General features: G+C 41.3%; 1 protein-coding gene across 1 annotated transcript in view; it reads left to right on the top strand.

The window, feature by feature from the left end:
• Positions 1-13,191, top strand: part of LOC115820369 (dedicator of cytokinesis protein 3-like) — a 46,353-nt gene that overhangs the window by 15,188 nt on the left and 17,974 nt on the right. The window contains exons 8-23 of the mRNA XM_030783931.1: positions 691-732; positions 875-1,017; positions 1,364-1,445; positions 2,431-2,491; positions 2,717-2,864; positions 4,174-4,262; positions 4,413-4,538; positions 4,969-5,093; positions 6,649-6,811; positions 8,031-8,137; positions 8,566-8,737; positions 9,978-10,075; positions 10,210-10,293; positions 10,634-10,734; positions 11,497-11,578; positions 11,694-11,864. Of these exons, the coding sequence (XP_030639791.1) occupies positions 691-732; positions 875-1,017; positions 1,364-1,445; positions 2,431-2,491; positions 2,717-2,864; positions 4,174-4,262; positions 4,413-4,538; positions 4,969-5,093; positions 6,649-6,811; positions 8,031-8,137; positions 8,566-8,737; positions 9,978-10,075; positions 10,210-10,293; positions 10,634-10,734; positions 11,497-11,578; positions 11,694-11,864 (1,794 nt within the window). The remainder of the gene's footprint in view (positions 1-690; positions 733-874; positions 1,018-1,363; positions 1,446-2,430; positions 2,492-2,716; positions 2,865-4,173; positions 4,263-4,412; positions 4,539-4,968; positions 5,094-6,648; positions 6,812-8,030; positions 8,138-8,565; positions 8,738-9,977; positions 10,076-10,209; positions 10,294-10,633; positions 10,735-11,496; positions 11,579-11,693; positions 11,865-13,191) is intronic.

Here is a 13,191-nt window from a genome sequence, read left to right on the forward strand (position 1 = left end):
ACAAGTCTGACACGATTTGTAAAATTCTTATTGCAGATTGTTGAGTTTTCATTACTGTGCTGTCAGTCTGCTAGTTCAGCTCTGACACAGTAACTCATATAATTTCTGCCAAATCCATTCTCCTGCCAAAATATGCTCCTTCATGCAATTGTGTGATGGTCAGCCAATATGTCCCAGCATCTCAAGCGTCCTTACATGTGTTCTCTGCCAAAACGTGTCTCTCCTGCCAAAATAATCTCCTATGCCGCGCTGATATCCTGAACCAAAAACCAACTTCTCTGCCAGAACTGTCCTCCCTGTTAAACCCACCTCTCCTCCAAACGTGCTCTGACCGTGTTGTCCCGATTGCCCTGCCAGAGATGATCCATATTCTCTTAATGAGGAGCTTTTGGCCTTGACTCACTGTGTGTGTGGGGGAGAAAGAGGAAAAGAGAGAGAGACTCAGTCTGTGTGTGTGTGTGTGTGTGTGTGTGTGTGTGTGTGTGTGTGTGTGTGTGTGTGTGTGTGTGTGTGTGTTGAGGGAGTGTGAGGACATTCGGGTTGGGAATTCATCCCTTATTCTGATGTTGTCTTTGAAGCAAGAGAGTGTGTTGTAAACACCATCCATATTGACCAAGTACAATTCGGCTGTCTCTCTCTCTCTGTCTGCCTGTCTCTCTCTCTCCCCTCTTCTTCTCCTTCATCTGTCAGCACGCGTCCAGTAGACACTGTGGGCAGCCCAGTACAGCACAGGTTTGTACCACAGCTGGTTTCACACAGATAACCCAATACATGTATACGAGAGTGGGTTTGAACGCCGACTCTTTTCATAGAATTCTGGCCACTCTGCATCATCACTCAGCAGACTTCTGAATGCTTGTGGTGTGACTTCTAGGGTCAGCGCCATGGTGATGGTTGCCGTGCTCCCATCGCTCACCACCTGTTCCTCAGCCTGAAGAGCTTCACGTACAATAGCATCAGTGAGGACACGGATGTGCTCTTCAGCCTTTATGATGCCCGAGAGAGCAGATACATCAGGTCAGGACCTTTAACGGACAGTCACAACAAACAGACACAGAGACAGACACACATACACCAGTTCTAATTCCATTAGGACATGTTCTTTTGTACCAGGTAATTAGATAGCCACACCTACTTTATTAATATGTAATTTCAGGTCAATTATTAAATCAGTCTCACCCCAGAGTAATGTAAACACATAATGTAACTCCTTTGAATTAAAGTGTAGAGTGCTAATCTCTGATCTATCTGTCTATCTGACTGTCTATCTGTCTGTCTATCTATCTATCTGTCTGACTGTCTGTCTGTCTATCTATTTATCTATCTATCTATCCATCTGTCTGTCTCTAAAAAACATTCTCAGTGAGAGGTTTCTGGTAAGACTGAATAAAAATGGCGGCCCAAAGAATCCAGAGAAAGTGGATCGTTTGTGTGCGTTATTCACGGTGGGTAAAAGCTATTATGACACACTTCTGTTTATGTCACACACTTCTGTTTATGTCACACACTTCTGTTTATATGTTTCTGTTTCTGTCACACAATAGGAGTAAAAGTGAAGATAGGGAATACATAACTCTAACTTCTTAATGTCCACATTGTTCTTTATAGTAATTATGCAGTGAATCATTAGACAAATCTTGCTTGACACTGAACAGATAAAAAAAGAGTTTGTCTGAGAATGTTTTAAACACCAAATACAAAACCAGGCAGTCTCCTGCTCTTACAGTGTAGTAACTCTATTCAACACTCACATCTCTCTGTCAAAACATTATTCATCAGTCTTATCTGTTATTAACATCTCTCATCAACACTCACATCTCTCTGTGTCACCACATTTATTCATCAGTCTTATCTGTTATTAACATCTCTCATCAACACTCACATCTCTCTGTCAAAACATTATTCATCAGTCTTATCTGTTATTAACATCTCTCATCAACACTCACATCTCTCTGTCAAAAGTTATTTATCAGTCTTATCTGTTATTAACATCTCTCATCAACACTCACATCTCTCTGTCAAAATGTTATTCATCAGTCTTATCTGTTATTAACATCTCTCATCAACACTCACATCTCCCTGTCAAAAGTTATTCATCAGTCTTATCTGTTATTAACATCTCTCAACACTCACATATCTCTATGTCACCACATTTACTCATCAGTCCTGTTATCAACAGTTCTCATTGCTCAACATGTTGTACTTAAATTATTTTTGTATAGTGACAGTTTGTAAACATTTGCTCCATATCTGCATTTTCTGTGAAACTAACAAAGAAAAAGATCCATTATCACAGTTTTAGGCTGCTTGAAGCATTGAGGTTTACAGTATTTGAGGGGAGAATTTCATGTTTGTCAGTAAATGTATGTTCTCATGGGTTGTTTGCCTTCAATGAATGCTGAAATGTTTGGGGTTTTTTTTGCCCTTTAGGATTTGAGCAGTAAGGATCTGAAGAAAGATCTTTACATTGTAGCTCATGTCATTAGAACTGGTAAGAACTGCACTGAGCTTTCTTTACTTGTCTGGTATGAGTCACTGGCCACAGAAAGCCTGACTTTTACACTCATTCACACTGTTATTCTGATGGAGGGAGAACTTCGTTTTCAGTCATATCTTATCTTTTTATAAAGTCTCTGATGGATTTCTTTGATTTGTGTTTGTTTTGTTTTTGTTCTCTGTATATAATTCCGCTGTATGTGTGTGGTTGGATTTGCAGGACGTATGCTGCTGAATGACTCTAAAAAGGGCCCAGCACATGTGCAGTACAGAAGACCATATGGCTGTGCTGCCCTGTCCATGAATGACGTCTTCAACTCCATCACTGATCCCAGAGAGGAGAAGGACTTTGTGCTGAAAATATACACGTTAGTGCATCAGTGTGTCTGTATTGGCATTTGTCTGTGTATGTATGTATGTGTGTACTTGTGTGTGTGTGTGTTTGCATCTGTGTATGTGTGTGTGTGTGTGTGTGGGGGGGGGGTGTTAGGTTTGAATCGTATCAAAATATTCACTCTGTCATACAAACCCCAGCAAGAACCAGAGTATTTTCATTTTATTGTTTTTTAGTAAAAACTTTAAAAAAAAACCTAGGTCTTTACAGGAGGAGACATAGTTTTTTCGCACTTTGATGACATAATTAGTGCTTTTGTTTAACCAACATCACTCCCATCCTGCAGACCAAGCAGGAAGGTGAATTCTGTGTGATCTAACAGGGGCTTGAAGTGTTTTCCCTCTTTGGCTGTCGCCTGCCATCAGCCGTGGTAACCTCATTTAAATCTTTGGGGTTTTTTTCTTAAGGTTCCAATAACAACTACCTCCACAACATCTTCCGTCTTTGGTTAAACAGTCGAATGTAAATATGAAGAGTGATTGGATGAGTTACTTTGGGGGCTGGACTTCCTTTACCCAACCCAGCAGACTTACACATACATCACATTCATTTAACAGTGTTGTCAGGTTCACACTTCATGTCTAAACAGTGATATGTAAAAATGTATTTTTTTTCAGAGTTGTATATTTGCTGTGAAGCCACAGAATACGCCATGCTATTAAAAGAAACACTTGAAAACTCACCTCTTTCAAATATTTCACTTTCACTTTCAAATCTTTCTGACGTCTTTAACACTAACCTAATTTTTCTTGTCTATTAAAAAAAGAAAAATTATTGGATCCAGCAAAGCACTAAAACCATACATGGTGTTTGAAGTTGTTCTTGGCGCTACCTCCTGTGTGCTGAGATGAACTGATTTAGGCTGATTGGCTAGGCTCTTTATGTGTCGCTTTGGACCAAAGGGTCTATAAAAATGACTTAAATGTCAATGTAAATGTAAATGTACTCATGGGTCTGTACTATCTTGTTTTATGTTTAATAAATTCATATCTGATCCTAAGGTAATGGCAGCAACTTGCTTCTGCTGAATTCTTTAATTAAAAAAAAACAATAACAACAACACGATAAAAGAAATAATACGAACAGTGATGGTAATTTTTAATACTCTGGTAGACGGTTACTGCCTAAACTTAGAGTGTGTGTGTGTGTGTTGTGTATGTATGTGTGTACATGTTGTATGTGACTTTTTGTTGATCTGAGTTGATTGGTTCCATTGGACAGGAAAAACAGTACGTTCTCTCTCTCTCTCCCTCTCTCTCTCTTTTCTCTTTCTGTGTATACAGGTGTAATAATGAAAGTGAGTGGTTTCAGATTCATGAAAACATTATACGCAAATCCAGCACCAAATACTCAGCACCCAGCACCAACTATGGTATGGTAGTACCTCTCCAACACCAAATCCTTCCACTAAACCAAATTCAACAGAAAACAGAGTAGAGCCCTGACAGCCTTCTGTCCTTTATCTTTCTCTCTCTCTCTCTCTCTCGCTCTCTCTCTCTCTTGCTCTCTCTTTCTCTGTCAGGTTTGATAGTGTCTCTTCAGTTCTTCCGCGGAGATCTTGATACTTTACGAAGGGAAAATCACATGATCTTCAGTAGAGGTGTGGCCATCACCCGAAAACTAGGCTTCCCTGACATCATCCTACCAGGTAAGAGCTGTGAAGGAGTAACAGGTGGGGGGAGGGGCTAACTGTGTTGGAAGAGCAAAGCCTTACTTGTGAATGGTTACAGTATGATACAGACTGTTATGGGATGTTGGATAAAGTGAGAGTCACCAATGTCACCAACATACCTTTCACCAATACCACCAATATATTGTTTCTCTCAGGGGTTCAGACAACAAAGTGAGTGCCTACAGGAAACAAACAAACACACACACACACACACACACACACACACAGATGGGATAAACTGAAATCCTTTCCTCTTTAATGGTTTCAGTTCATTTTAAAAGGTTAGAGCCTCCTATTATTGAATTGACCATTAATGTTTGTTGTCGACTGACAGTTCTATATCCGAACATCTGAATATCATGTTAACCTCCTTTTCTGTGTGTGTGTGTGTCTGTGTGTGTGTTAGGGGACAGCCGTAATGACCTGTATCTCACTCTGGAGAGGGGCGATTTTGAGCGGGGAGGGAAAAGTGTACAGAAGAACATAGAAGTTACCGTCTGTGTGCTGTATGCTGATGGAGAAATCCTCAAAGTAAGACCCTGTAGTAGCTGTGATATATGTGTTTGTTTTTTCTGTTTTTCATTAGTCTCTGAGAGGTGTGTGTGTTTTCTTTCTCTTCATAATGATTTGACTGTGGGTTGAAGTCTGTGTTTGGTAGGTGTGAGTGTGCTTTTCTCTCTGTGTATGTGTGTGTGTGTGTGTGTGTGTGTGTTTCCTGCTGATTTAGCTTTGCATTTTTTCTTTCTATAATTAGACTCTGAGAAATGAGACCCTAAGATGAGAGTCTGTGCGTGTGTGCGTGCGTTTGTGTGTGTACGTGTCCCTCCTTGTTAGCACTGATTTTAGCTGAAGGTGTGAATGTGCCAAGCCATAGGTTTTGAAAGTACAGCTATTTTCATCTGACACATTAATATACTCACTGCATAGTCTGTTATTATGTATGCAAATGAAGCAGATAATTTGAACTACTGATGAGTCTACCTACAATTAAATTCCTTTCAAAAGATGTGTGGTCTGCCCTTTTAGGTGATTGTGTGTGTGTGTGTGTGTTTCTCTGTGTGTATGTGTGTGTGTGTGCTAGGGGGTTGCACAGGGTACTCGAGTATTCGAGTACTCGAGCAGTTACATCAACTCTCGAGTTTCTACATTGTCATCGAGTACTCGCTAATCGCGTGATGCTAGATCTCGCGCGCACTCAGTTTCCAGTTAGAGCCTTTGGTAAACAAGAGGAAGGATGGCGATAGCATAAAAGGCTGAATCGAATGTTTGTTTGCTTTATTGTTGTATTTCACTGTGCATATTTTCTTTCCCAGTCGTTGTCATGAAATAAACGTGCAACATTTGTGAGTTGTGGACGGATTTCTCAAGGACGGCTCTAACATCGAGTCTGTCATAAAATAGACTAGGCTACTAATGCGACTAAACAAATTAATGTTAAAAGGTAGACGCAAGCAAATATGACTAATTTAATTTGTAACTCGGTTAGGCTTACTAATGATGACCAGGCAAAAATAGCCGCTATATCTAAACACAATAAGAACATTTAACGGAGAAATAATTATGCGTTTTCAAATTTACGCGGGTTTACCCACTATGGTGTGCCCAACACGCTTTGTTGAGTGCTTTCTATGGGCTACTGTAGAATGCTGGTAACAATAACATTAATATATCGTCGGTATTATCCATACTTCACCACTGCGTAAATTAAGACCAAGTGTTATCTTCATATCATATCGTTACTTTTATGCTTTGACCTATACTCGCGAGACCAATCGCATCATAGTTCCATAGTGTTGATCCAGCAGTACTCGAGTTTTTTAGGAATCGTGCAAGGCACAGTGTGCGCGCTCGCGCGTGTGTGTGTTTGTGTGTCTGTGAGTAAATGGATGCATTTATGTGTGTATGGACATACACATTGTTATCCTCATTACACTGCAGAACAGTCGGTAGAGATGTACAAGCTGTGGGCAGGGAGTGTAAGCTGTAGGCAGTATCACTGGGTCGTGTGAATTTGTGTGTGTGTGTGTGTGTGTGTGTGTGTGTGTGCGTGGGAGTGAGTTCTAATCTCTCTCTCTTTCTCTCTCAGGATTGTATCAGTGTGGGCACTGGAGAGCCTAATGTTAGCGAACATCGCTCCTTCGTGCTGTACCATAATAACAGCCCTCGCTGGAGTGAGTGCTTCAAACTGCCCATCCCTATCGAACGTTTCCGTGGTTCCCATCTCCGCTTCGAGTTCAGACACTGCTCCAGTGAGTTACCGCTTCCTACACTAGTGTTCTTTACGAGCTGAGCTCCAGCCTCAAACTGTATTACTCTGTCCCATAATACCTTAATGTTATTGCCTGATCCCCCTGGCTTCAACCACAGCAGGTCAAATTACCCTACTGTTCCTCATAGGTTACCATAGTAACCTACCCTTAATGACTCTGTAATCTTGATATCCAAATCCCTGTGTAATCTCTAAACCCTAATCCTCATATGATCTCAACATCCTAACTCTAGGTAATCTCTCTACCCTATTCCCTATGTAATCTATATACCCTAAACCCCATACTCCGCGGATTAGACCCTCACTCTTTAATCTCAGTACTATAAAATCTCCACTCTCCGTACTCATCTGCTTCAGCACCAACAGCCATATCCAACTTCCTGGCTCTCCTACATTTTAGAACATATCCACATAAATAGATAGACAGACCGACAGACAGATAGATAGACAGATAGATAGAAAGATAGATAGATAGATAGATAGAGAGAGAGAGAGAGATAAATGCCCATACACATTTGCCCTCATGTTTGTATTTGCTCCTGTATACCCACGTTCCTAACTGTGATGCCCTCTTGCCTGAGTTGACTGCCTCTAAATTGAGTCTGGGAAAATTATATTAGGGTCAAAAACTGCTGCGTTCTCTTTCTGTAGCACTTTGCGGGATCTGCTTCATCAGATTATAATTCTCTTCGTGCTGTAGCTTGTTCCAGAGTTTTATAGTTGGCGATGAGCTCATCAGACAGACACTGTGTCTCTGACATATACTGCGCCCCCTGGTGGTCACCATTGTATATACCACCCAATGTTTATTTGTTTTTTACTACAATTAAAAGATGAATGAGCAGGAATATTTGTCAAGTGTGAACTATTTTCAGAGATTACTTAAAACAAATCATCTGGCCAATACTGTGTGTCGGTACCAAGCTCAGAACGAAAACCCAAACCCCCAACAATCAGACATTGCACCCTATAGTACTAAAAAACAGAATAATATGTTTAGCATGTCATTGATCTGTGTATTGTTTGTTTCTGAGATCTGTGTCTATTCTATGTTTATGTTGGTGTGTAGGAGTCTATAGATATGAATGAGATAGTATCTGATGTATTGTTGAAAGGTGATGACTGTGTGTGTTGTGTGCGGTGTGATTTGTGTAGCGGTAGCGTGTATTGACTGCACTTGCACTGCTTGTCTTTTCCAGCGAAGGATAAAGGGGAGAAGAAGCTGTTTGGGTTCTCCTTCACTCCTCTCATGAGAGAGGACGGCACAACTCTGTCAGACCAGTGTCATGAGCTTTTTGTTTATAAGGTAAATCTCATACTCGTCTACAGAGGGTCCAGATACACACAACCACACACGCACACACACACACACACACACACACATACACGGGCACACACAACCACACACGCACGCACACACACACGGACACACACACATACACATACACGGACACACACACATACATGGACACATACGTACTCACCCCTCACACACACACACACACACACATACAGGGACACACACGCATACACGGACACATACGTACTCAACCCTCACACACACACGCGCACGCGCCTACAGACACACAAAGACACACACACACAGATCCCAGACGCATCCACAAACACTCAAATTCCAGATACAGATTATATGTTTGGGTCTGTGTGTTACTTACCTACAAAAAATAATCAGTGCAATATTCACCTCTCTTCCTCTCTCTCTCTCTCTCTCAGTGTGATGAGAACACTAATTTCAGTAATCAGGGACTGTATTTGAGTATGCCGTGTTGTAAGGAGGATCTGAACAGTTGTCCTGCCATCCCAGCATCCTTCCCATTCCAACGTAGCAACAAAGAGACCTTCTGCATCAGCACTCAGCTCGCCTCCACCAAACTCACCCAGAATGGTACATATACATACTACTACACACACACACACACACACACACACACACACACACACACACACACACACACACACACACGCACACACACACACTCAGCTCGCCTCCACCAAACTCACCCAGAATGGTACATATACATACTACTACACACACACACACACACACACTCACACACACACACTCAGCTCGCCTCCACCAAACTCACCCAGAATGGTACATATACATACTACTACTACACACACACACACACACACACACACACACACACACACAAACTGTGACAATCAACTAAGGAAACCCAAATGCAGAACACAACTCAGGTTTTAGAATGAAGGAGGGTTTATTGACAAGTTGTAGTATGGAGATGGAAGCAGGCAGAGGAGATGAAGGTAGCAGGCAAGGAAGCAGATGATGAGCGAGGTTGCAGAGTGGCGCTGTGAGCGAGGCGGAGTAGTGGGACTAAGGAGACGGAGCTGAAGGGTGACAGGCAGGCGAAGGGCACACTGAGATGCGGAGTGGCACAGAGGTAATCCTTTCAAGAAAGAACAGGCAGATAAACACTGATATGCAAACTACCAAAAAACCAATAGAATACAACGAGTGACCGAGAAGCGAGTTCTACCACACAGGCTGAAACAACAATCTGGCGACGAGTGGATGAAACACCGGGGTTTAAATACTGTGACGTGATGAGGTGACTGATCGCAGGTGTGTAGGCAATCTGGAAGTGTAGAGAGAGAGAGAGAGAGAGAGAGAGGCCACGCCCACAACACACATGCACAACTGAGAAGACAAACCAACAGGGGGAGCACAGGGAAAGGGAAACACTAGAAACTTAAGGAATAGACTGACAAAATAGCCTTAACCATGACACACACTCAGTTTCCCTCCACCAAACTCACCTAGAATGGTACGTACACATACTACACACACACACACACACACACACACACACACACATACTCAGCTTCCCCCCACCAAACTCACCTAGAATGGTACATATACACACCACTACACACATATACAAACACACAAACACACACCACCAAAGTCACCCAGAAAGGTAAATACAGACTATACTGCACACAGAGAAGTCTAAACACATACACACTCCACACACAGAGACAAACTTGTACTTTAGCTAGGGCATGAGTATATCATGTTCTCCTGGTGCGCACATATCCCATCTCATTTTCCCAGTTGTTACATAGAAATATGTTCTCTCTCTCTCTCGTTCTCTCAGCGGATCTTCTGACCCTGCTGAAATGGAAGGCTTACCCTGAGAGGGTTCTGGATGTGCTTGGCCGATTACGCCTCATCAGTGGAGAGGAGATCGTCAAGGTAACACACACAGAGACACACACATACACACACACTCACACACACACACACACACACACACACACACACACACGCACGCACACACCTGTGATCACATGATTAGAGTATGTAGAGTGTTTGTTTTGTGTGTGTAGTTCCTACAGGATGTGTTGGACACACTCTTCTCTCTGTTGGATGACAACACTGATAAATACGGCCCTCTGGTCTTTCAGTCACTGGTAAGATTAACTGGTATAATAAATGATGCATGTATTAACTGGTATAATAAATGACATATGTATTAACTGGTATAATAAATGACATACCTTAATTGTTGTAGATGGTATATTTTAGAAGAAAAATGAAACCAGCGAACCTTTCAGTAGTACACAACAGTCTGTCACGCATTGCATTTCTTTGCTACATGTGGCCTGTGTGTGTATGAATGTAAATACAATCCTTATTCTTATTTTTGTGTATGGTGTGTGTGTGTGTGTGTGTGTGTGTGTGTCTGTGGTGTTTACGGTGTGTGTGTGGGGTGTGTTTGTGTGTGTGTGTGTGTGTGTGTGTTTCTGACAGGTGTTTATCATAAACCTACTCAGGGATCCTCGGTATTATCACTTTCGCCCAGTTATGGACACCTACATTCATAACCAGTTTGCCGGAGCACTGGCCTACAAGTAACAAGATTATACACTTACTTAACAAAACTGATACACAACCACACAACAATTATAAAGTAGAAATGTTATAACTGTAACCCGATTACTCACAAGTATATACCTCATGACCATAACCTTACTGGTGCTTGTGTGTGCATCATTCTTAATATGTGCATTTGACATGTATTCATTAATCAACATCACATGCTGATCTTACCAAGGGTATGAGTCATACACAAAACATGACAACTACAACTGTATTATAATTATAACTGTTCAAAACATGACAACTACAACTTTGTTATAATTATAACTATTCAAAACATGACAACTACAACTATATTATAATTATTCAAAACATGACAACTACAACTATATTATAATTATAACTATTCAAAACATGACAACTACAACTGTATTATAATTATAACTATTCAAAACATGACAACTACAACTATATTATAATTATAACTATTCAAGACCAGTAGCTTAACACACAGCGAGATAATGTACATTCATACCTTTAAAGCCAAACTAAAGACTTATCTGTGTTCTCTAACTTATGGATAATATAACTTTGATTTGATTTGTTATTGACATGTAAAGTCCTTTGAGACTATAAATAGTTATATTGGGCTCTGGAGAAACTTGTATTATTATTATTATTATTATTATTATTATTATTATTACTATTATTACAAAATACATGTTTCTTCATGGATGTGTGTGCATGTGCGTGTCTCTGTGTCTGTGTGTGTCTGTGTGTTACATGGCACATAGAGAGCTGATTCGCTGTCTGAAGTGGTACATGGATCGTTCAGCAGAAGTTGTCCGTCAGGATCACATTCAGGATGCTATGAAGGTGAGAGAGCATGCTGGGAAATCAGGATCCCAGGGCAACAAATCTGTCTTTAAGTTTATGTGTAAAACACATTCATCCTTTCTGTGTGTGTGTGTGTGTGTGTGTGTGTTTCTAGGCATTAGAGTACCTGTTTAAGTTCATCGTTCAGTCCCGGGTGTTGTACTCTCGGGCAACGTGTGGTCTAGAGGAGGAGGCGTTCAGGGCCAGTATTCAGGAACTCTTCCACTCCATTCGATTTCTGCTCAGCCTGGACGGACGCAATGCCGAGACTCTCGTGTGTACGCAGGTAAACACACACACATGCACATGCACATGCGGTCACACACACACACACACACACACACAAGCACTCACTCTTAAGTCAACAAGGGGGGGCTGAATACATGTCCTGAGCTTCTATTTTATTATAACAATCCAACATTCAGAGACACAAAAGGCCCAAGGTTTGGTACACAATAAATGGATGTACGCAGGACAAATGTACTCGGTAACCTGACACAGAAACAAGGTCAAGACATTAGGATGTATAACAAGCACAGGGCTTGATAGCCTCAACAAAGAGGTTTTACAAAGAGCTAAATGCACGCGAAGAGGTATTTATGCATAGAGAATGTGTGAATGAGTGTGCGAATGAACATGATGATCACTCCATAAATCAATCAGAAAGGTGATTGGTTTTTGGATCGTTACTGGACAACGAGCTTCATGTTTTTTTATTTAAGACAACAAGATTTGACAAATCAGGTCTTGTAGCTTTTTTTTCTATAAGAGGATTACTTAAGAGATTAATTAAAGTGTCTGAAAAGTAAACTGTGAAATGTGATAAGACTGATGCTGCATCTTGACTGCAGAGTTTAAAACGTGACTTGAATTGTCACATGTCATTCCCATTGTTCCAGATATACCGTTATTTTCCTCTTCACCCACTGCAGAACATGAGTCATCCCTCACTGCAATCCTGTGTCTTCGTCTGAAGGACAAAACATAATATTTCTTGAAGACCATTTCAATTATTACTCATAAAATGTTCATAAGCATGAATGAGTATACATTTTGAGTGCTGTGATTTCTAAACTTTGACCTGGATGTGCGTTCTTAATCGTGATATATGTTTCCTTCTGATAGATAAAATTGATCCATACATGTTTACTGATGAATTTATGGCACATTCTGTGTGATGAATTTTTATTACAAAAATTGCTGGGCACACGGTGGCACCGTGCGTAGCGCTGTTGCCTCACAGCAAGAAGGTCTCAGGTTCATTTCCCGGCTGGACGGCCAGGGTCCTTTCTGTGTGGAGTTTGCATGTTCTCCCCGTGTCTGCGTAGGTTTCCTCCGGGAGCTCTGATTTCCTCCCACAGTCCAAAGACATGCAGATTAGGTGAATTGGAGACGCTAAATTGCCCCTGGGTATGAATGTGTGTGTGAGTGTGTTTGTCTGTGTGTCTGCCCTGCGATGGACTGGGTGTTTCCCCGCCTTTCGCCCTATGAGCGCTGAGATAGGCTCCAGCACCCCCATGACCCTAATCAGGATAAGCGGCTTAGATAATGAGTGAGTGAGTGACATTAATTGTTTATGATTGATGAATGTCTGTTTTTCTGCAGTGAGATTA

The sequence above is a fragment of the Chanos chanos genome, chromosome 9, assembly GCF_902362185.1.
Source record: "Chanos chanos chromosome 9, fChaCha1.1, whole genome shotgun sequence".
Lineage (NCBI taxonomy): Eukaryota > Metazoa > Chordata > Actinopteri > Gonorynchiformes > Chanidae > Chanos > Chanos chanos.